Source organism: Gorilla gorilla, chromosome Y (assembly GCF_029281585.2).
Source record: "Gorilla gorilla gorilla isolate KB3781 chromosome Y, NHGRI_mGorGor1-v2.1_pri, whole genome shotgun sequence".
NCBI lineage: Eukaryota > Metazoa > Chordata > Mammalia > Primates > Hominidae > Gorilla > Gorilla gorilla.
In genome coordinates this window covers 19,663,852-19,685,994 of record NC_073248.2, presented here as the reverse complement: position 1 = coordinate 19,685,994, position 22,143 = coordinate 19,663,852, and the positions used below count along the sequence as shown (strand labels likewise).

The window sequence follows — 22,143 nt, the reverse complement described above, 5'->3', positions numbered from 1 at the left end:
TCCACCTCAGCAACGTACCAGTCGACTTTAGTCCCATGCACTCGCCCTGCCCCAATCCCCCCAAGCCCCCGCCGGTGCTGTCCCAGCGGGCAGCGCTGGTCCCTCTCTCTCCCCTCTGGATCTGCAATATTCAGTACCATCAGCCTAGCCTGCCTAATGAAGTGAGATGTTTCATGTGTTCCCTGTGGGTTAATTAATGTCTTGCCACACTCAGGATGCCAGTTAGGGTGTAGGTCTTCCATGCCCACAACTGCAAAGGGCTCACACTTCGCGTGTGCCTTAATCCACCGCCGCCCGCCCCATGGCACAAGCGTGGTCTCGGAAGAGTTACCGCGACATGACGGAGCTGCAGCCCAGCCGGGGCGGGGGGCCTCAGGACACGCCCACAACCTTCGCAGTAACTGGCTGACGCCCACCGCCTTCGCAATGATTGGTCGCTGGAGGTAGGCGGGATTTCCGGGCACGGCTTCTGGCGTCCTTCCCTCTCAGGGTAGCACCAGCTGTCCTTCCCGCAGTTGGCCCTGTGGTGTTCCGAAGCCGGTTACGTACGGCCTGAGGGCCAGGCGAACCTCAGGCTCTTTGTCCTGCTAAAAAGCGCAGGTATTTTCTGTTTCTCTGGACAGCTGGGTCTCTCGGCAAGAATAGAAAGCAAAGGTTTGGGATTTTGTCTATAAAAGGGGATGGGTTTTCTATGTGTGGCTGTTGAATTACGGGAGGAGTCACTGGGGAAAGAACTCCTCATTGCTATTAAGAGACTCACTTTCGTTAAACTCATTGATTTTTCCTGAGGATTCTACCTTTAACTGCCTAATATGTCCGACTAGTTGTGGGAGATGGTGCTAAGGCGCCATTGTTTTCATGTGCACTTTTTATTAAAGCGGGTTTTCTCTGTGAATGTGGTCATGATTCAGAATACAGGCGATACACTTAACCACTGCGATTAAAAAGTCACACTTTTAGTTAGCACATGTCGCGTGTCTGATTTGCTTGGAAGAAGTTATCAACTTTTGACATAAATTGTGTTACTTTAGTGTATGTGGAAATATGGGGCCATAAATAATCTCAGTTTCAGTTTGCCTCTGTAAAGGCTGTAATTGTCTCCTTCGTTGTATGACAGTATTTGAAAGATGTTTCATGTATCTTTGGCACCGTAAATAATTTAAACCGAATAAGTGGGTGTAATGGAGATAAATGGAGTTAGATAGCCGAAAACTGGAACAAAATAGATGCGCTTAAGTTATTCTGTTAACCTGGCACACTGCCTTACTCCTGTAATCCTAGCATTTTGGAAAGTGGAGGTCGGAGGATGGCTTGAAGTCAGGAGTTTGAGACCAGCCTGGGTAACGTAATGGACTCTTTCATTGCTATTTTCGCATCAGGGACTGGTTTAGTGGAAGCCAGTTTTTCCTCAGACAAAGGTTGCGCAGGGGAAGAAGGCGGCGAGGTGGACAGGTTTGGGAGTGGGGGCTGGCGGCAGGTCTCCGAGGGGCACGTGGTGGGGCGGGTCTTCCGGTAGGAGCAATGTGACAGAGGCCAGGTGGGGCAGTGAGGCTGTCACGGGGACAGGGAGGGCCAGCGAGGGAGTAGGGAGGATGGTTTCCGGATAAAACTGTACCACCTCAGGTCATCCTCAGGCGTTACATTCTCCACAGACAGGTATTACATGTCATCCTCTGGCATCACATTCAGGCCACAGATAGGTACGGGTTGAAGGCTAGGGTTTGGGGATCTTTGACCTATTGTATATTTCAAATCACTAAAAGATGGTAAAATATTTAAAATATTCTCCTCCTAGAACATTTTCAGTAGCTTGATTTCATCTCTTATCCAAATATCATGCTGAGTGTGGTGAGTCACCCTTGAAATCCCATCACTTTGGTAGTCCCAAGCCGGCAGAACACTTGAGCCGAAGATTTGGAGACTAGCTTGGGCCCTATGGGGAAACCGTTGTCTATTTTTGAAAATACAAAAAATTTCCCAGCTATGGTAGAAAGCGCCTGTAGTTCTAGCTACTTGGGAAGCTGAGATGTAGGAAGATCAGTTGAGGCTGGGTGGAAGAGCCTGCAGTGAGCAGTTCACTTTGGCCACAGGAGACATACATCTCAAGAAAGCAAATATGCAAAACATCACACTGTACCTCATAAATAGATTGTTTTCAAATAAAATTATTTAAATGGGGACATTCTTCATATTGCAACTTAGGAAAATTACAATAGCTTTTCTTATCTAATTTTTAGAAATGAGATTTTGTCAGGTACATACTAAAATGCAGCGTGTGTCCATGAAGTTACTGTCCCTTCGCTCTGAGTGTTACAAATTTTACATATTTAAAGTAAGAAATACTAAAAAGATGTCAGCCTCGCGAAGGGAATTTTACTTGGGTTTTCAGCACAGTATGTAATAAAATTTTATCTTTTTAGCTTATTTATATCTAAATATAGATAATGTTTTACCATTTACAGCACAATGGTAGAAGCAGATCATCCTGGCAAGCTTTTCATTGGTGGCCTCAATAGAGAAACCAATGAGAAGATGCTTAAAGCAGTGTTTGGGAAACATGGTCCCATATCAGAAGGTAACTCTGAAAACCGTGTGTGTGTGTGTGTGTGTGTGTGAGTGTGTGTGTGTGTGTGTATGTGTATTTTCACATGTATATTTCAATATGTTTGTTTAAAATATGTATGTTATATATATATATATGTTTTGAAAAAATATATTTTTTCAAAGTTCATTGTATACCTACATTAAAATGCCTTATGCGTTTTGAACTCTTATTTTGTAGTATCTGTTTGATATTTGGAAAATTCTCATAGTAGTAGGTTAAGGTTCTATGGAAAGGATAACCTACTACTTAGAAAGGAAAATGAGGAAAAGTAAATGTGCTGTGGAGTTCCGAAACAAACTGGAATAAAGTAGACTGACTGTAGGGGTGACTGAGTATTAAGAACCATAACAGTGATGTGAAATGCAGTTATTTTTTAGTTTGATGTAACTTTTAGATGGTTAGTGCCTTGATGAGTCCATTATATGCATGTAATATGTTTTCATATATTTTAGTTCTTTTGATAAAGGATCAAACCAGCAAATCCAGAGGCTTTGCCTTTATTACTTTTGAGAACCCTGCAGATGCTAAGAATGCTGCCAAAGATATGAATGGAAAGGTAAGAGTCCCTTATTACTAATATTCTAACTCTGTTCTTCAATTAACAATATTTCTAGGTCTTTTTAATATTACTAAACTTTTGAAGATAGTAGAATGACATATGAAGCCATCCTCTTTTTTGTGCCATATACGTGCAAGTGTAGTCGGAAGGGTATTGGAATTAACATTATATAAATTAATATTTGATAACCTTTTTCTATGTTTGTATTTCGATATGAGTGCAAATAGATTTTAAAAGGTTTTGAAGAGCTTTAAAACTTATAAGGAACCCTCATGTATATGAAAGTAATAAGTCAATATTTATTAAATGCTGTTAATTGAAGTACATCCAATTCATGGAAATACTTTTAGAGTGTAGACAAACTGGATAGACATCTAGACAGACTCACAAGAAGGAAAGACTCTTTCCTTCTTGAAGAATACATTTTATGAAAATATATTTTTGCAAAAGTATATTTAAATAAGACCTTTACATTTACGGAAAGGTTAAGTAGTTGAAAATAGAAAATAATATGAGAACATTGAAGTCAGATAGCAGAAGAAGTAACTGGCATTTTTGCTCCATGCTTGCTTTTTCTGCTAAGGACATTTCTTTCCTGTCACCAGAGTGATTTATGTAACATGAATAGCTAATTACTCATTTCCCCAGTGTGTTTGAGGACTTGTTTTGATTGAACCAATGGTCTCTTTTCCTGTTGAGTCTTAAATCTAGAGATTGTGTGTTTACTTAAGCTTTAAACTTGTATGTAATTATTTTAATTATTGAATTCCTTTACATTGTAGTCAAGAGCATTCCATTCTGTGCTCTTTAGTGCTTTTTTGCTTTATAACATTACCCCAATCATGCCGGGCATGGTGGCTCATGCATGTAATCCCAGCACTTTGGGTGGCCAAGGCGGGCAGATCACAGGCTCAGGAGAAAGCAACCATAATGGCCAACATGGTGAAACCCTGTCTCTACTAAAATAAAAAAAAAAAAATTAGCTGCATCTGGTTGTGTGTGCCTATAGACCCAGCTAGTCAGTAGGCTGAGGCAGGGGAATCAGTTAAACCCAAGGAGGCAGAGGTTGCAGTGAGCCGAGATCACGCCGATGCACTCCAGCCTGGCAACAGAGCAAGAATCCGTCTCAAAAACACAAAAAATAAATGAAATAAATAAATGACCTTATCCCAATCTGTTTTTAGGTCCTGTTAGTCTTCACGCTATCCCCAAAGTGCTTTTTTAGACTTCTTGAGAATTATCCTTCCCTGTGTGTGTCTCATACATAAAATTTATGCTTCAAAAACCACTTAGATTTCATATTTTCTTCCTCATTTCGTATTGTAGGTATTTTGTACTCACTGTACTGAGTATTAATCTGTTGATCGTGAAATTGTATATAGCGCATATTTAAGTCTTGCTAGTTGCTTTTCTTTCAGTTACATCTAGCACACTTCCTGTCACATAGCAGAAAGTACATTTTCATTCACCCTTATAAATTAGTATTTCAAGCTGTGGTAGAAACCAAGAGTTACTTTTGGTTCATGGTTTTGTGGTAGGTATGGAGATAATTTTGACTTCTGTATAGGAATCTATGATAATTTCTTTTTTCCCTCTAGTTTTCAAGCAAAAGGGCAGATAATTTGTGTAAAGTTTTTGTTCGTTTGTTTGCTTTTTAAGATGGAGACTCGCCGTGTGCCCTAGGCTGGATTGCAGTGGGGCCATCTTGGCTTACTGCAACCTCCGCCTCTCAGGTTCAAGCGATTCTCTTTCCTCAGCCTCCCAGTACCAGGGGCTACAGAGGCGCGCCACCACGCCCAGCTAATTTTGTACTTTGAGTAGGGATGGGGTTTCACCCTGTTGGCCAGGATGAGCTCTATCTCTTCACCTCATGATCCACCCGCCTCGGCCTCCCAAAGTGTTGGGATTACAGGTGTGAGCCACCGCACCCAGCCAACGTTATTTCTAAATTACTTCATCTCACATAATTTATTGTGTTAAAATAACTGTGAATGTTGTATGCACATTAATGTTAAGATGGCCAATAAAGGAGGTTCTTCGAGTTTTCAGGGGGAATTAACAGTTAAGGAATTTTGGCTGACTTCAGAACACTGGGAAGGAAGCAGCCGTGGGCAAATCTGGGGAGAATATTTTGAGCCCAGAAATAACAAAAGAAGTTTCAAGGTAGGAACAACTGGCGATGTGGCTGCAAGGGGTCTTGTTCGGGGATTTAAGTCCTTCCTCCAAATAACAAAAGCCATGTAATTTTTAAATCGCATTATTAGCTGAACTGTTTTCAAAAATTGCTGTGGCCTGTAGAAAAGATTACAGTGAAAAATGTTATTGTGAAATTAATTAGGATAGTTAAGCATTTCTGAGAAATTACCTGAAGTACTATATTAAGATTCATTTTTTAGGGGCACGTCTAAGGCAATGTAAGAAATGAGTAAGGGAAGAAAACTTAATGAGATCAAACAAGGATCACATTTACAGAAACATTTTTAGAGTCAATATAGAATTGTAAATCATATGGGGACATTTTATGTAAGTGTTAGCAAATCCAACAAGAAACAACTCATAATGAGTAATGTGACTAATCACTCTGAAAAAGTAAGCTCATTTATTTTAAAATGACGCAAGTTTTGTTGGGACACTGCAACTTTCAAATCAGTGATGTGAATACAAAGATGAAGTGGATTATATCGTGTAAAAAACAGATGTGCCACATTCTTCCATAGAATGTGTGATGGGTCCATCTTTTTTTTTATGTTTGAGTTTTTTTTTTTTTAATAATGGAGGAGTTTTCAAGGAATTTGAATAATAGAATTTGTGTTTGATCCCTTAATGGAAGGCATGTGCTCAGTAACTATCTCAAATTTGGCATTGCGAAAGCTGTGTTCATTTTAGGAGAAAACAAAGTTTCCTTTTGGGAGAAAATACCTCGAATTGAACTAGAGTTGATGTAAAAATGTTTGTAAAATGTGCTTACGTTAAATGTGCCAGTGTTATTGATAGTACCCTTAATACTTCTAGTCTTTGGATGGAAAAGCAATAAAAGTAGAACAAGCCAAGAAACCATCTTTTCAAAGTGGTGGTAGGCGGAGACCACCAGCTTCTTCGAGAAACAGAAGCCCTTCAAGAAGTCTGAGATCTGCAAGAGGAAGCAGTGGAGGAAAAAGAGGGTGGCTTCCCTCACATGAAGGACACCTGGGTAATGTTTTAAAATATAAAGATGGAACCATAGGACTGAAAGAAAATAAGTTTGACGATATCGAAATTTCTCAATTTTTTTATTTCCTGTATGAAGAGAAAATTAGCTTATTGATAATAAGCAAACTTATTTCTAAGTACTAAAGGTGTATTATAAAAATGATTGAACTAATATCTAAAATTTGTTTTAAAATTATAATAAGTTTGCATTGAAGTAACACACATTTGAAACTGAGTTGTGTTTATGAATGCTGATTGCCTGTACTCAACCGGTTTTCTGCAGAACTCATTTTTATTCATTATACTTTAGAGTTTTCTACTTTAGGGCCCAGAACTTCGTGTCAGTTGTATGATCAAAGTACGATGTAATATTTAAAATTTTCCAACAGGAAAAAGTAATTGAATACTGAAGATTGATTTTGCAGTATTTGTTTTCTTGTGTCTACATGTGGAAACATCTATGCAAATGTATTGCTTTGTAATTTTGATACAGAGAGTTTGTACATTGGCCTGCCATAAAGCATGTTCAATTGAAGAAATGTAGAACTTTAATTTCTGAAAAGAGTCTGTGACTCTGGAAAGATGTAAAAACCACTGCTTCACAGATATGTATGAATCTTTCTTTGCTGGAGGCTGAGTCACTGAAAATGATATTTATGAGTGACTTACTTAATAGAAATGAGGGGTCCATCTTTACATATAAAAGAAAAACAAACCATATATTTAAACAAAAGGAAAAAGAAAAAACTATTGGATGGGCTGTGCGAGGTGGCTCACGCCTGTCACCTCAGCACCTGGGGAGTACAGGGCAGGTGGACCACGAGGTCAGGAGTTCCAGACCAGCCTGGCCAACATGGTGAAACCCTGTCTCTCCTAAAGATACAAAACAATTTGCCTGGGTGTGGTGGCATGCACCTGTAATCCCAGCTACTCAGGAGGCTGAGGCAGGAGAATCACAGGAACCTAGGAGGCAAAAGCTGCGGTGAGCCAAGGTTATGCCATGGCACTCCAGCCTGTGTGATAGGGCAAGAGTCCATCTGAATAAATAAATAAACCTGTTGGTTAACTTGTATTATCTATTAACCAACCTTCAAAACTCTAACAATTAACGTGGAGTTTTAATAACCAGACGTGTAATTAATTGGAGATTTTTTTCAAGTTGAAATTGCAGTGTTTGCTCCATTTTAAGATGCATAGCTTCATGGCTGTTTTGTCTCCACTGATCTTGAGGGTGAGGTTCAATTATACTCTGCCACGGATGAGAACGTATATACAAATTCTAACCTGTAACACCACCTGGCAGTTGGCATATATCTACATTTTTGTAGATGTATAAAAATATGTTTATATTACCGATTATGCAACTTTTAAAGACTGTTACAATTCAGCATAATCTCAACTGAAAATTAGTGTCTCATAAGGGAATTTTAAGAAGTCTGTATTGTGTTAACAAATTTTAGAGACAATGTATTTTCCTGATATGTGACTTCTTGGTATTGGAAATATTTGAGTTTCTTTGAATGGAAATTAGTTTATCTTTATGATGTGCTTTGAAAATTTTTCCTCATTACACAATGATATAAACAGTCATTTATCATTTTTCTTTTAATATTTTTATGCATTTTATAGTTAGATATTTTAGTGATAGATTTCTGCCCCCGTTCACTCCCCATTTTTCCTTACCTCTCCTTCATACCGATGTATTATGATACTTGCGTTTCTTTCTAGATTTTCTAAATGAACTTTTATTGCTTGAAGTGTACTAATACCATGTAGGAATGCTAATTTTATTAGTTTAGACAAAATGTGAATTTGTTATAAAATGTAGAAAATATTTATAAACAACTAAAACTTAGCCATTTAAGAAACAGTGATGTTAGTTAACTAAAAAGATTTTGTTTGAAATACAGATGATGGTGGATACACTCCTGATCTCAAGATGAGTTATTCTAGGGGACTCATTCCAGTTAAAAGGGGTCCATCTTCAAGAAGTGGAGGTCCTCCTCCGAAAAAATCTGCTCCTTCTGCTGTGGCAAGTAGCAATAGTGGGATGGGAAGCCAAGGTAAATGCTACCTGACAGAAAGACCGTAGTTTTTGTATGACTAAAAATGAGCTGTTTTACCTGAATGCTTAGCTTTAAGTTCATTGAACAAAAGGGAAGTGACACATACGTGAGCATAATTACTGATTGATAGCTTTTATTATAGTTTCTATCTCACTAGGTACATTTCAGATTTATGTTGAAGAAATACTTGAGCTTCTCATTGCAGATCAAAGAAGTGATTAGAGTGAGGCCAACATTCCTTTTAATCCTGTGTTTGCTAGAAAATTCCCCTTAATTTTTCTAAAAGTTCCTAGCAGTATTCTTTGATGGTAGGCTTCTTGATCTAATTAATTCTTCCATTTCCTAAGTCCCCTGGTGTCGCATTCTAAAAACTGCTCGTTCGGTGACTTTGCTGGGTTGGAGTCTTGCTCTTACTAGGTGAGAGTGCACTATGTGAGATGACGGCTTACTGTAGCCTCAAATTTGTGAGATGACGGCTTACTATAGCCTCAAATTCCTGGGCTCAAGCAATTCTGCTGTTTCAGCCTCCCGAGTTTCTGCAACTACAGGCATGCAGCACCACACCTAGCTACAATTTTTCCCTATGTTTTTGTAGAGAGAGGATCTGACTACACTGTCAAAACTGATGTTAAAGCCCGGGGCTCAAGCGGTCCAGCTGCCTCAGCCTTCCACACTCACTCACAGTGTGAGCCGCTAAGCCTGGCCATCCAGCTTTTGAGACCTCAGTAATGCGTATGTGCAAGGCATACTCACTGCTTGCATGAAGATTCAAAAGAACTACAAGAGCATTTAGCAGACAAGGAGTCATTGAGCTTAAATATGATTTAAAAATAAATTTAAGGCTCGAAAGGTAGACACATAGGAGTCCAAAATTCTTAAATTAAGTGGATATCACAAAAATGCAGAGCTGTGAAATATAGGTGTATGTAAATCAGTAATTGAGATTGTACCGGGTTGTTTAAACATTAACACAAGATCCTTAGTGTAAGATTTGAAATTATTGGAGGAGAGAATTTAGAACTAAGCAACATGAGGTGAGCAGTAGGGTTGAATGCAAGTAATACTTTTGAGAAGAATTGTAAGACTGCAGACTGAACAGAAGAAAATAAGACAATAAATAAAAGTTGTTAGCAAGGAAGTTTAAGCAGAGCAAATTAAAATTCTTTCTTAGTCCTCCATCCTAATATGGAGGAAGTTAAAAACTGCCATTTTCAATTTTACATTTCATACGTAGAGTATCGGTGAAGGGAGGTATTTATTGGCTTCAGGACACCCAAGCCAACACATTTCCATTGGAAAATTAGCCAGTGAAGGTATCATATGTGAAACACTGACCTGTAAGGAATAGCAAGTGAAGAATATATTAAAGGAGAAACTTTCTAGTTTGAAATAGCAACAATGTTGTAATGACCCCTTGAATAGCATTGCTTTCTTGGCAGTAAAAGCAAATCTTGACCATCATTAGAAAATCTTCACTAATACATTTTAATTTGTCAACATTTAAGATAGAGCCAACCAGTTAGAGATAAAGAACTTTTATGTAAACATTTAGCATATAGTCATTTACAGGTAGCTGTATTTATGTGTGTGTGAGATGGACTGAATGATTTTGGAAAATCCACCTTCTTTGGCTGAGAAACGACAATGTATGTAAACTTTAAAATCAGTGAAGAGTTTGATGGTTTTACATGTTTTGCCTGTGTCACTCACAGTCATCAGTAATTTATATGAAAAGGAAAATAATAACTAAGTAGTTATTAACCATTACATATCAACTTTTACCTAAGCATTAATGTTTGCCTTCAGCTTCATTAGAAGAACTGGCCTTGCGGGAGCCATGGGATTATCCAAAGCCATGAGAAATATTCACAGTGTCATGACTGTCTAGTAATTTAGGAAACAAAGAATGGAGTCATAGAAGAAATAATTTTAAAAAGTTGTTTGAGAGAAGAGAAAATAGTGTTTCAGATTTGGTGTTCTTTACATAATGTTCCATCATTTGAATGTTAAAGGTCCCATGTCACAAAGAAGAGAGAATTATGGAGTTCCTCCACGCAGAGCGACAGTATCTTCCTGGAGAAATGATCATATGTCACCAGGAGATGATGGTTATGCAACTAACGATGGGTAAAGGAAAAATTAAAAAACACGGTTGATTTTTTTTTTCTGTGGTGATGAAATTCACATGACAAAATTAAATATTATAAGGTGATCAGTTAAGTGGTGTTTAATACATTCTGTGCCACGCAACAACTACCTCCATCGAGTTCCAAAACATTTTCATCACTCCAAATTAAAACTCCTACTACCAGTTAAGCAGTCCCTCCCATTTCCTCCTTTTCCTTAGCTGCTAGCAAACACCAGTCAGTGTTCTGCCTCTGAACTTACCTGTTGTGGGTATTTAATGTTAATGTGCTCAAACAGTACATGACTTTTTGTATTTGTCAGCTTTCCTTTTGCATGATATCCTGAAGGTTCATTTACATCACAGCACTTCACTCCTTCCACAAGCTATTAGCCCATTATTTTATCTGGGTGGTTTCCACCCCAGTATTTCTACGCACCAATATTTGTTTGAGTATGCTTATTCAGTTCTGGGTGTATATGAGTGGAATTGCATGGTCCTATGATGATGATGTTTGTTTTCTTGAGGAACCGCCACATTTCTCCATAGTAGCTGCATCATTTTCCGTTCCAACCTAGCGTTGTATCAGCATTCCAATTTGTCTACATCCTCTCAAACACTTGTTATTTCCTGCTTTTGGAAATTTATTCCCATTCAACTGTCTGTGTGAAATATGATATGTCATTTTGGATTTGAAATGCATTTTCTGCACCCATTAACTCATCATGCACATGTATCCTAGAACTTAAAGTATAATAAAACAAAAAGAAATGCATTTTCTGCATCACTGAATATGAGTATCTGTCCCGTGTGCTTTTTGGGCATTTGTCGATTTTATGTGGAGAAATATCTGTTTAGATGTTTGGCCTTTTAATTTTGTTTAAGTTGTAAGTTAGTCATGTATTGGAAACTAGAAGTTGAAAATTTAAAATTTGTTGCTTAAACTTATGCACACAGAAATCATCCAAGTTGCCAAGAAACGAGGGATTATGCTCCACCATCTAGAGGCTATGCATACCGTGATAATGGTCATTCTAATCGGGATGAACATTCCTCTAGAGATTATAGGTACTGTAACTTTTTCTGGATTTGTCAAATAGATTTCTTAAATTGTTCATTCCAACTAACATTGTATCAGGGCTCCAATTTATCTACATCCTCTCAGACACTTGTTATTTCCTGCTTTTGAAAATTTATTGCCCTTCCAGTGTGTGTGTGTGAAATATGATATCTCATTTTGGATTTGGAATGCATTTCCTGCACCCATTAACTCATCATGCACATGTACCCTAGAACTTAAAGTATAATAAAAAAAAAAGACATGCATTTTCCGAATCACTGAATATGAGTATCTGTCCCATGTGCTTTTTGGGCATTTGCCCATTTTATTTGGAGAAATATCTGTTTAGATGTTTGGCCTTTTAATTTTGTTTAAGTTGTAAGTTAGTCATATATCGGATACTAGAAGTTGAAAATTTAAAATTTGTTGCTTAAACTTATGCATACAGAAATCATCGAAGTTCCCGAGAAACTAGGGATTATGCTCCACCATCTAGAGGCCATGCATACCGTGATTATGGTCATTCTCGACGGTATGAAAGTTATTCTAGAGGATATAGGTACTGTACCTTTTTCTGGATTTGTCAAATAGATTTCTTAAATTGTTCATTCCAACTAACATTGTATCAGGGCTCCAATTTATCTACATCCTCTCAAACACTTGTTATTTCCTGCTTTTGAAAATTTATTGCCATTCATCTGTGCATGTGAAATATGATATCTGATTTTGGATTTGAAATGCATTTCCTGCACCCATTAACTCATCATGAACATGTATCCTAGAACTTAAAGTATAATAAAACAAAAAGAAATGCATTTTCTGAATCACTGAATATGAGTATCTGTCCCTTGTGCTTTTTGGGCATTTGCCTATTTTATTTGGAGAAATATCTATCTAGATGTTTGGCCTTTTAATTTAAAGTTGTAAGTTAGTCATGTATTCGATACTAGAAGATGAAAATTTAAAATTTGTTGCTTAAATTATGCACACAGAAATCATCCAAGTTCCCGAGAAACTAGGGATTATGCTCCACCAACTAGAGGCTAGGCATACCGAGACTATGGTCATGCTAGGCAGGATGAACGTTCTTCTAGAAGATATAGATACTGTAACTTTTTCTGGATTTATCAAATAGATTTCTTCAATTGCTCATTCCAACTAACATTGTGTCAGGGCTCCAATTAGCTACATCTTCTCAAACACTTGTTATTTCCTGCTTTTGAAAATTTATTACCCTTCCAGTGTGTGTGTGTGAAGTGTGGAAGCTCCTTTTTTATTTGAAATGCATTTCCTGAATCATTGATCATGAGTATCTGTTTCATGTGCTTTTTGGGCATTTGGGCATTTTGGGCATTTGGGCTCTGTGGGCATTTTATTTAGATGTTTGGCAATTTAATTGTGTTTAAGTTGTAATTTAGTTATGTTTTGGATACTAGAAGTTGACAATTTAAAATTCCTTGCTTAAACTTGTGCACGCAGAAATCATCCAAGTTCCCGAGAAACCAGGGATTATACTTCACCACCTAGAGACTATGCATACCGTGATTATGGTCATTCTAGTTGGGATGAACATTCCTCTAGAGGATATAGGTACTGTCATGTCATCTGGATTTATCAAATAGATTTCTTAAATGGTTCATTCTGAAATTGAAAAGACTTTTTTTTTTTTCAATTTAGTTATCATGATGGCTACGGTGAGGCCCTTGGTAGAGATCATTCTGAACATCTAAGTGGAAGTTCTTATAGAGATGCATTTCCGAGATACGGTAAGGGTCCAGGATGGATTTGTAAATTACAGAATTTTATTGAATAGACCAGATTGTTATTTTAATGAAATTCTAAGGAAAATTGTAAAGGACATATGCAACATGTTTAAATATTGAGTATTCTTAACACTATAAAGCCTAGGGAATGATACGAAGGTGAGAACTTCAGTTAACGTTAAGAAAATGTGACTGAGCATTTACTTTAGAATTAAGTTTGTTAAGCTGCAAAATACTACTCTTACACTTCTCTTAAATAAAACCTTCTGACTATTGAAGACTTGATTAATATCCTGTCAACAAAGGCGGAGGAAAGCAGATATTTCCAAATAGTACTTTAATTCATGCTTTAATGATAGCAGTAAAAATGTTTAAATGTAGTCCCACATATTATTTTATCAACCCTGCAGGGACCTCTCATGGTGCACCACCTGCACGAGGACCTCGGATGTCTTATGGTGGAAGCACCTGCCATGCATATAGTAATACACGAGATAGATATGGCAGAAGTTGGGAGAGTTACTCAAGGAGCTGTGGTGATTTTCATTATTGTGATCGTGAGCATGTTTGCAGAAAAGACCAAAGGAATCCGCCTTCTCTGGGTAGGGTGCTCCCTGATCCTCGTGAAGCATATGGTAGCTCAAGTTATGTGGCATCTATAGCAGATGGTGGGGAGCGTCGATCTGAAAAAGGAGACTCGAGCAGATATTAAAGCAAGCATTCAAAATAATAGTTATTGCATACCAAACCTTGTTTGCAAATCAAAAATTGAAATGTTATTTCTGCATCGTTACCTGCATATTACTAAAAGAAACATGTTGGTTTTGTGGAGAGAGGTAGATACTAACTTCCTCCATGAATTTTTTGAGGTATTCAAAGGAAAAGGAATTGTTTTCAAAGTAATTTCATACTTGTTGATGCTATTTGAAAAGTGTTTAGATGTAATATCTGCCTTAAAATTTTCACAATAAAATTTTACATGTACTGCAAGATGCCTGGTGTTATTGGTTAGCCACACATGCTTAAAGCAAATTCAATAGGAGAGTAAATTGTGTAGTTTGTTGTACGTTTTCCTTTGTTTCTTTGAACACAGATACAAAATTCGGGATGTGTTATGTCGCCCTTGCAAGCTGCTCAAGTTTTCTAATTAAGCTTTTTCTCTTTAAAAACTAACAAGGTTAAAATGTTCGAGAAGTCTTCAGAAAGACTACAAAACTGTCTGCCTCACCCTAAAATGTTTATTTTTTAGAGGAATAGTACAGGTCAAAGGAAATAATTAGATGTCATTGATACTAAAGTTTAAGACATCCGGAACATTCTCTGTGAAGCATTCTGTGACTGAAGAAGATAACGGTAATGAAAACTTTTTTTTTCACCTAAATCAGAAGCGAACCAGCTAAGTTTCTCAGGTCCATAGCATAATGAATTTAAATGTTCGTAGTTTAAATAGTGGAAAGGAAGTGTTTTTTCTTGTGAGGTACCCACGTTAATTTTTTCTTGAATATTTTGACAATGGATGTTGTAAGTAATGGTTTAGTAATATGTTCTTACAAATAGGAATAATCTAGAATGGTTGGGATAGTATCAATTTTTTTTGAGATGAAGTGTAGCTTTGTCGCCGAAGCTGGGGTGCAGTGGCTCTGTCTTGGCTTATGGCAACCGCTGCCTTCTGGGTCCAAGCTATTCTGCCTCAGCATCCTGAGTAACTGGTATTAGATATGTGTGCAGCACAGCTGGGCCAATTTTTGTATTTTTAGTGCAGACAGCGTTTCACCTTGTTTGCCAGGCTGTTCTAAAAATCCTGATCCACCCTCCTCAGACTCCCGAAGTGCTGAGATTATAGGCATGAGCCACCACTCTCACCCTATCAGATATAATTGATAATATGAATGGAAACACTTTAAACCTCATACTTAGGGGAAAGTGAAGTATATAAAACATAAACAACAGCATAAAGTTTCTGATGGGATTGCTTAAAGTTTTCAGACATCATTGAATGATAAAAATATTTGGACCGAAATAACTAAATGAATTAATTTTCCTGATTATACAAACTAAAGAAATGAAATACATCAAGTTCCAGAAGTTTTGCAGTCCATAATTCTTAGAATTGACAGACTAATAGGCAGGAGGAAGTATTTTCTTGAAAAATTTTGACACAATCATCAATTTTTATAGGGTAAGGGTACAAATAATTTTAAAGGGAGAAGTTGCCAACTTTGATTTTGAAGTGAGTTATTCATGTTATGAAGTGTTTTCATTCACCTGTAGCATTGTGAGGATGAAGTGAAAAGATAAATCTCCCGAGTCTTATGTATCTTACTGTCCAGGTGTGGTGGTTCAGGTCTCTAATTCTAACACTTGGGGAGGCCGAGGCTTGCAGAGCACTTTAGGACAGGAGTTGAAGACCAGGCTGGCCAACACCGTGAAACCCCATCTCTACCAAAAATACAAAAATTAGCCGGGCATGGTGGTGCCTGCCTGTAGTACGTTGCAGTTAATTGGGAGGCTCAGGCAGGACAATGGTTTGAACTTGGGAGCCTGATGCTGCGGTGAGCCGATATTGCACCATGCACCCTAGGCTGGGTGACAGAGTGCGACTCCAACACAAAAATAATTATATCCATCAACAAATATATAAATAATAAATAGGGTATCCTTCAGTTCAAGCACTTATCGATTCTTTTTTCTTGTTTAGAGACAAGGTCTCACACTGTTGTCCAGCCTAGACTGCAGTGGCACCATCATAGCTCACTGCAGCCTTGAACACGGGGTTCAAATGTGCAAGCCTTCTGTTTCAGCCTCCCAAGTAGCTGGAATTACAGACACACACCAACCACCATGCCCAGCTTTTGTGTTTGTGTGTGTGTGGTAGGGACAATGCTTTGGACATATTGTTCAGGCTGGTCTCAAACTCCCAGACCGAAATAATCCTCCTTCCCTGGCTTCCCAAAGTGTTGTGATTATAGCCGTGAGCCACTGAGTCTGGCGTATCTTTTCGTATTATGAGCGACATTCCACCTCACTGAGTCTGGCATATCTTTCCTTGGTATCAGTGACATTTCACCTTTGCTCTTTTAATTATTTTGAGATGTACAATAAATCCTTATTAAGTGTAGTCATCGTGTGCCACTGAACACTAGATCTTATTCCTTCTAAGCAAGTATAATTTAACCCACCCCCATCCCCTCTTTGATCCCTCCCTTACCAGTTCACATTACTTGTATCAAAATATCACGTGTATGCCAAAAGTATTTACAACTGTTAGGTACAAATTTTCATTCCCTTCCTCCTTCCCTCCCTTCCTCTCTTCCTTCCTGTCTTTCTTTCTTTTTGTCTCTGTATCTTTTTCTCTCACTGATTTTTTTTTTTTAGGATAGAATCCTGCCCTGTCACCTAGGCTGGAGTGCAGTGGCGTGATCTCAGCTCACTGCTCCCTCCTTATCACGGGTTCAAGCAATTGTCCAGTCACACCCTTCTAAGCAGCTGCGACTGCAATCATATGACACCAATCCTGGCCATTTTTTTGTATTTTCAGTAGAGACCAGGTTTCACAATATTTGCTCAGGCTGGTCTTGAATTCCTTTCCTTTAGTGATGCATCCACATCAGCCTCTCAAAATGCTGGGATCCAGGCATGAGCCACAGTGCCCACCCAGTTGTATGCATTTCTGTCTCCCGTGATCTCTCCTATTTTATTATTTTATTCTCTTTTTATTTCTGAGACAGCGTCTTGCTCTGGTGCCCAGGCTGGAGCACAGTGGTGTGATCTCACGTTACTGCAAACTCCATCACCAGGGTTCAATGGATTCTCCTGCATCAGCCTTCGAAGTAGCTGGGAGAACATCCATGGGCCACCAAGCTTGGCTAGCTTTGGTATGATACTAGACGTGGCATCTTGTCATGTCTAACTCCGTATCTGTTTTAAAGCTCGAGTGATAAGCAATATTGACTTCCTGGAATGTTTTATGTTTACAAAACTATTATAGTACTACTATTTAGCCTCCTCCTATAAAATATGGTAACACACAACACATACATACACAGACAAAGACACAGTCAGTGATCAAAAAAATCAGTGTAGGCCATGACCTAAATGAAAGGTGAACTGCTGCAGTTGCCTAGAACTAAACCAGACCAGAGTTGACCCATACCAGTCGGAGAGATGTGAACAGAGGCTTTCAAACAACTCTATCAGATACATGTTAGATTATTCTCCAGCCATAGCGAAGGGACATTAAAGATCTGTTGTGCTTAGAAGAGTCTCGATGATTTGACTTTTCCAGGGTATTAGCATTCATGATGTTGGCCTTTACAGCTCTCTGCAATTAAGTCAGTAGACAACGCAGTTTTTCTAGGAGTCTAAAGTGCTTTTCAGAATTAGCTAAAACTTAGTGGCTTAAAACCATAATTATAATTTCCTAACTGTCAGTCTCTGCAATCGCCCTCAGTCTCTCAGCCAAATGAATGTGGTTCAGGGACACTCAGGAGGATGCAATCTAGTGATGGCCAAAGATGGGGACATTGGCGGGTGTCTTCTCATCTCCCTGGTGCCATGGCTAGCGTGACTCAAATGGCAGGGGCTGGACTGCTGAGATGCTCAGACATCTTGTTCTGTTTCTTTGAGTCTCTCCATTGGATGTCCCTTCTGCATAGTGTCATCAGGGTGTTAGACTTCGTGATGTACTGGTCGGGGGCTCCTAAGGGGGATGAGAGCAGGAGACTTGGGCAGAGCTGTGGCACCTTTTCTAAACTAGGCCAGAGGTGGTCCAGTATCCAGAAAATGCTTGTACTGTTTTCTATTCATTACAAGCAAGTACTGTGTTCAGTCCCATCAGGAATATTTTCAAATGGGTTTGAGAAGAATTTCAAAGTGTGTTTTAGACCACTACAGTGACCATGCCTATGAATTCCTTATTTTTACAAGTGCTGGATGGGTTTTTCCCAAAATAATGCTTTTTTCGGGGGTGTGGGGTGGTGGAGACAAAGCTTTGGTGTTGTGACCCAGGCTGTAGTGCCGTGGCGTGATCTTGGCTCACTGCAACCACCGCCTCTTGGGTTCAACCGATTCTCCTGCCTCAGCCTCCCAAATAGCTAGGATTACAGGAACCTGCCACCATGCACAGCTAATTTTCAAATATTTAGTAGAGATGGGGTTTCACCATGTTGACCAGGCTGGTCTTGAACTTCTGACATCTGGTAATCCACCAGCCTTGGCCTCCCAAAGTGTGGGGATTACAGGCGTGAACCATCCCCATCCGGCCTTCAAATTATATTTTCATACCCACTCACTTCCACAATTTTTTGGACCTATCTGCGTGTTCTCCTCGGAGGCGGGGGGACGGAAACAGTATCAGAGTTGTTGAAAAATGTATGAAAGAGAGAATGGCAATACTATACAAGGTTTAACCTATTCACAATACTGTATTCACTGAATAAAAACATTACTTTTAAAATTCTACTATTGACTAAATAAATAAAATACATTCTTTCAATCACTCTAAAATGTGTGTACTTGAAGAAAATAGAAGAAGGGTTCTAATACATAAACAAATAAATGAGGCTGGGCATGGTGGCTCACACTGTAAGCCTAGCAGTTTGGCAGGCAAAAGTGGGTGGATCACTTGAGGTCAGGAGTCGGAGACCAGCCTGGCAAATATGGTGAAACCCAGTCTTGACTAAAAATACAAAAATTAGCTGCACATGGTGGCATGCACCAGTAATCCCAACTCCTCAGAAGGCCGAGGCAGGGGAATTGCTTGAAGCTGGGAGGCGGAGGTTGAGGTTGAGCCAAGATCCTGCCACTTCACTCCAGCCTGGGTGACAGAGCAATACTCCTCAAAACACACACAGACACCCCAAAACAACTAAAAAATGAAAATAAAAATTTTGTACTCACAGTTCAACTCGCATATCTAACAGAAAACACAAAGTACATTAAAACAAAGTTTCCACAAAAGGCAAATAAAACAAATTTATCACCTTGCATATAAAATGAAAATAATAAACTGAAGAGAACTATACGGAAAAAAATTCAAAATTTACAAGTAAGTACTCTAAAAGAAGCTGAAAGTCACTCAAAACTTTTCTGGATTCCATGTCTCTACAGTGCAAACATGATCATAAAATTTGCTGGGGGCAGAACAATCAAAATGTATCTTAAAACTCAATAAACACTTCAAGTCTCCCATAAGAATTGTAATGGAAAATGGACGCGTCTGCAGTATTTCTACACAAATGTGAACAAACACTATTTCTTTGTACACATTGTTTGACTATTCCAAGAAAATAACTTCCATATTAGTATTAGGGGATGTGACAAAGCAGGTCTTCATCATGATAAGTAACACTGGGTGTCCACACCACTACTCAGGTCGCCTTAATTCCCAGCCAGGTTCCCTCCCTGGACACACAATGAAGGGCTCCTCCATTTTGCAGTCTCTTCACATTTCCTCTCCTGTGAGCCCAGTGTGCTTGTCCAGATTCCCTGTGTAATGGCCTCTCTTGTCTGGTGGGGCAGGGCGGGGCACGGCAGTGTGAGTGATGATGGCAGAGGGCAGAAAGCATCTCAGGGAAGCCTGGGATCATTGTAACAAAAAATGATAGGCGTGGGACAGCCCATCAGGGAAGACATAGAGAGGGGCCTTGGGAGGATATCTGGGTGGAGGGTGAGAGGGCCCTGGTTGAGCCCAAACTGAGCTCCAAGTGGTGGCCGGCCTCAGGCCTCAGCCGGTGAGGGATGATGAGACAGCTACCACTTGAGCCTTGCTTCTCACCCAATGACCATAGACACTTATTCCTCTTAGGTGGCTTAAGGTGCCCCAGTCCTAAAATGTGGGTGTTACAGTTCTTTGATGGCCATTTCTCCGCCAGCCCATGGATGACGTGGGATTGCTCACTGCAGTCACCTCCGTGAGGCTTGGTTTCTCCATGTGGGGCACAACTCCAGGAATCAACGGCCTCTCAGTCCCCAGCCCTAGACTGCTCACCTGGCCTCCTCTCTGTTCACTCTCTAATGGCCTCCCTCCCTGGAGAAGTACTGCAGGGGATTGAGCTACAGGCCCTGGCTGATGATCTAGGGGACTGCAGAAGTGGGTACAGGTTAGTTCAGGTCATGGCTCAAAGCCAATTCCCAAGAGGCCAACGAATGACCAGCAAGCTCCTTTCCCATGATGCCCTACCTGGCGCTCACCTAAGCAATCCTGCCAGAACCTGGGCAGTCATGGTCAGCCAACCAGCTGAAGAAGGTCAGGTAGGAGCTGTACAGCCTGCAGCTGGAGGCTTGACCTTCATGATCCCACAACCACTAGACTGCAGTGGAATGAGACATCCTGTATCCTGCAGAGAGAGGAGTCAGGAAGGTTCATGGCAGACCTACCCTCCCACACACCAGCTCCCCTACCATGCTGGGAGGCGCTCCTTACCGAGGATGCCAAGGCAATACTCCTGAATGATCACTTCATTGTGGAAGTAAAGATAGTGATAAAAGGAAAACTTCATCCTGCCTCCCGTACCCGGGATAGTTACGTTCCTCCCCTTCCCTGGCCAAGAAGGAGAAAGAGGACGTACTCAAAGGACCATTTCATGTAGCTGGGGTGAGGTGACCTGTTAGCTGGGGTGAAGCTCCTTCCCAACTCTCTCACTGAGACACCCCCGGGTCCCAGGGGTATCTCAACCTGACCCAGACACCAGACCCCTCCCGAAGACTCAGGTTCCTTAGCCTGACCTGCAAATCCATCACGTAGCTTAGCAGGACTTCATCACCATTTGTGATCCCGGCCAACATCTGGGTGTGCCGCACAATCTGCCTCTGGTCAAGGAGCCGCCAGATGACTGGGTGGGCGTGCAAGGAAACACCCTGCAACTTTGCAAGAGCACGGAGAGTGTGGGGCAGGGCACCTTCCCTTCCAGGTCCTCTGTCTCTGTCTGGCGTGGAGGGCACCATCACAGCTGTAGTGGTCTTGGTGGTGGGTGGAGGCAGGCCCAGACAACCTGCTCTGACCAAGGGCTGGCACTGAAGAAGTGGGCAGGGGGTTGGGGGCGGGGTGGTGTTGTGTGAGGCGGCGACTACTTGCTCAGCGTTTCTGAGCTGCAGGAGGCCCTCCTGTGCTGGGTGCTGGACAGGCTCTGCTGCTGTCTGGGTGTGTGGTCTCTCCTTCTCCGGGTCTCCCTGAGGGGTGCACGTGTCCACCCCAGGGAACCGCTGTGGGTAGAAGTAGCTACGGGGCAGTGCCTGGCTCTCCCCATGGAGCTCGAGTGGTTTCAAGGGAGCTTATATATACTCAGGGCCTAAACACCTTGGGTGCAGCGCTGGCAGCGGGAAGAAATTGTGTCTGGGGAGATAGTGCCTGCCTTACATAGGACAGCATCCCCGTGCACAGTGACACCGAGTCTTGAGCACCATGTGTTTCTGGGGTGAGTTTGCTGGACACAGGCACGGGTAGCAGGGAAGTTCCATGGCTGGCGTGGGCATGCAGACTCCACTTCCTCAAGCGACTTTCCCAGTGAAACGTATCCTTCAACTTTCTGCTGTTATGATGGGTCCTTGGCGCTGCTATTCTCCCTGGTGAGTGCTGTGCTTGGCTTCCTGTCCCTACCACATGCCCTCAGGGCACATGCAATTAAGCTGCCCTCCTATCTGCATGAGCCTGTTCTCGGTTCCCCTTGTTGTCCCCCATGCCCTGAATCCTGGCTGACCCCCAGTGCCTACCACCTTGTTTCCCCCACCTCCGCTCCCGGGAGCTCGGCGCCCATCCCCTGCTGCCAACCATCCCGAA

At 40.6% G+C, this 22,143-nt stretch overlaps 1 protein-coding gene and 1 pseudogene across 3 annotated transcripts; one reads left to right on the top strand and one right to left on the bottom strand.

Annotated features, from left to right (window-relative positions):
• The window catches only part of LOC129530205 (centriole and centriolar satellite protein OFD1-like), an 812,440-nt pseudogene that overhangs the window by 346,848 nt on the left and 443,449 nt on the right, over positions 1–22,143 (bottom strand).
• LOC129530238 (RNA-binding motif protein, Y chromosome, family 1 member F/J-like) lies at positions 470–14,357 on the top strand. Of its 3 annotated transcripts, XM_055377092.1 has the most exons (12): positions 504–600; positions 1,282–1,340; positions 2,463–2,575; positions 3,058–3,161; positions 6,177–6,354; positions 8,264–8,416; positions 10,432–10,546; positions 11,502–11,612; positions 12,053–12,163; positions 13,084–13,194; positions 13,282–13,370; positions 13,778–14,357. In XM_055377092.1, exons 3-12 carry the CDS (start codon positions 2,467–2,469, stop codon positions 14,077–14,079), a joined length of 1,383 nt encoding a protein of 460 aa, XP_055233067.1. In that variant the 5' UTR covers positions 504–600; positions 1,282–1,340; positions 2,463–2,466; the 3' UTR covers positions 14,080–14,357. The 3 variants fall into 3 exon arrangements, with proteins under 3 accessions (XP_055233066.1, XP_055233067.1, XP_055233068.1); XM_055377091.1 differs by lacking the exon at positions 1,282–1,340 and having other exon boundaries at positions 470–600; XM_055377093.1 differs by lacking the exons at positions 504–600; positions 1,282–1,340 and having other exon boundaries at positions 2,525–2,575; positions 3,072–3,161.

Bases quoted from the DNA above. Each gene is read 5' to 3' on its own strand.
- LOC129530238 (XM_055377091.1), top strand. From the start codon at position 2,467: ATGGTAGAAGCAGATCATCCTGGCAAGCTTTTCATTGGTGGCCTCAAT. The intron at 2,576-3,057 runs GTAACTCTGAAA...CATATATTTTAG, and splicing joins ACATGGTCCCATATCAGAAG to TTCTTTTGATAAAGGATCAA. The intron at 10,547-11,501 runs GTAAAGGAAAAA...TTATGCACACAG, and splicing joins GGTTATGCAACTAACGATGG to AAATCATCCAAGTTGCCAAG.